Genomic DNA, 709 nt, shown 5'->3' on the forward strand with positions numbered 1-709 from the left:
TTACCTTCTCCGGGGGCTGCTGCAGGATGGGCAGCTTCTCCTCCAGCTTATCCAGCCCTTTGCAGGCGTATTCGTTGGCGGTGGAAACTAGAGGTGGGAAAAGAGATGGGGTTTGATACCCTGCTGCCTTGCGAGAGCTCTGCTAGGGACAGTGTTTGGGGTACCCCAAAAACCATGGCGTGCTGGCCCCCTCCCCAGCTTCTCCTCCAGCCTCTCCAGCCCTTTGGGGTGTGTTTAGTGACGGTTTAAACTAAAGATGAGAAAACGGCTTTTTGTTATCCTGCTGCCTTGCAACAGCTCTGTTAGAGCCACTTTTCCAGCACCCCAAAATTCGTGGGGTGCTGCCCCCCACTCCCCGCTTCTCCTCCAGCCCTTTACATCCATATGCCTTGGCAATATAAACTGGAGACACAAACCCAGATTATTCCCATCCCGTTGCCTTGCGAGAGCTCTGCCGGGGTCCGTCTTTAGGCACCCCAAAACCCCATGGGGTGCTGCCCCCCCCCCAGCCCCACTCACTCTGCGGCTCCAGCTTGGTGAGGATGGGCTGGGCCCCGCTGACCGCCGCCGCCGTCAGCGTCTTCACCCCCTTTTCGGCGGCGTCGCAGACGGATTTGACGTAGGGGTGGCTCTCCTTGGTGGAGGCGTAGGCCGTGGAGACCATGTCGTAGGCCGAGCTCACCAGGGGCAGGCTGGCCACCCGCATCCC

At 59.8% G+C, this 709-nt stretch overlaps 1 protein-coding gene across 1 annotated transcript in view; it reads right to left on the reverse strand.

Moving 5' to 3' along the window:
- Window positions 1-706, reverse strand: part of LOC113489321 (perilipin-3-like) — a 3776-nt gene extending 3070 nt beyond the window's left edge. The window contains exons 1-2 of the mRNA XM_026864935.1: window positions 520-706; window positions 5-87 (exon numbers count right to left, since the gene is read on the reverse strand). Of these exons, the coding sequence (XP_026720736.1) occupies window positions 5-87; window positions 520-706 (270 nt within the window). The remainder of the gene's footprint in view (window positions 1-4; window positions 88-519) is intronic.
- Window positions 707-709: the final 3 nt, after the last annotated feature.

The sequence above is a fragment of the Athene cunicularia genome (assembly GCF_003259725.1).
Source record: "Athene cunicularia isolate RWA chromosome 28 unlocalized genomic scaffold, athCun1 chr28_part1, whole genome shotgun sequence".
In the NCBI taxonomy this organism is placed as follows: domain Eukaryota; kingdom Metazoa; phylum Chordata; class Aves; order Strigiformes; family Strigidae; genus Athene; species Athene cunicularia.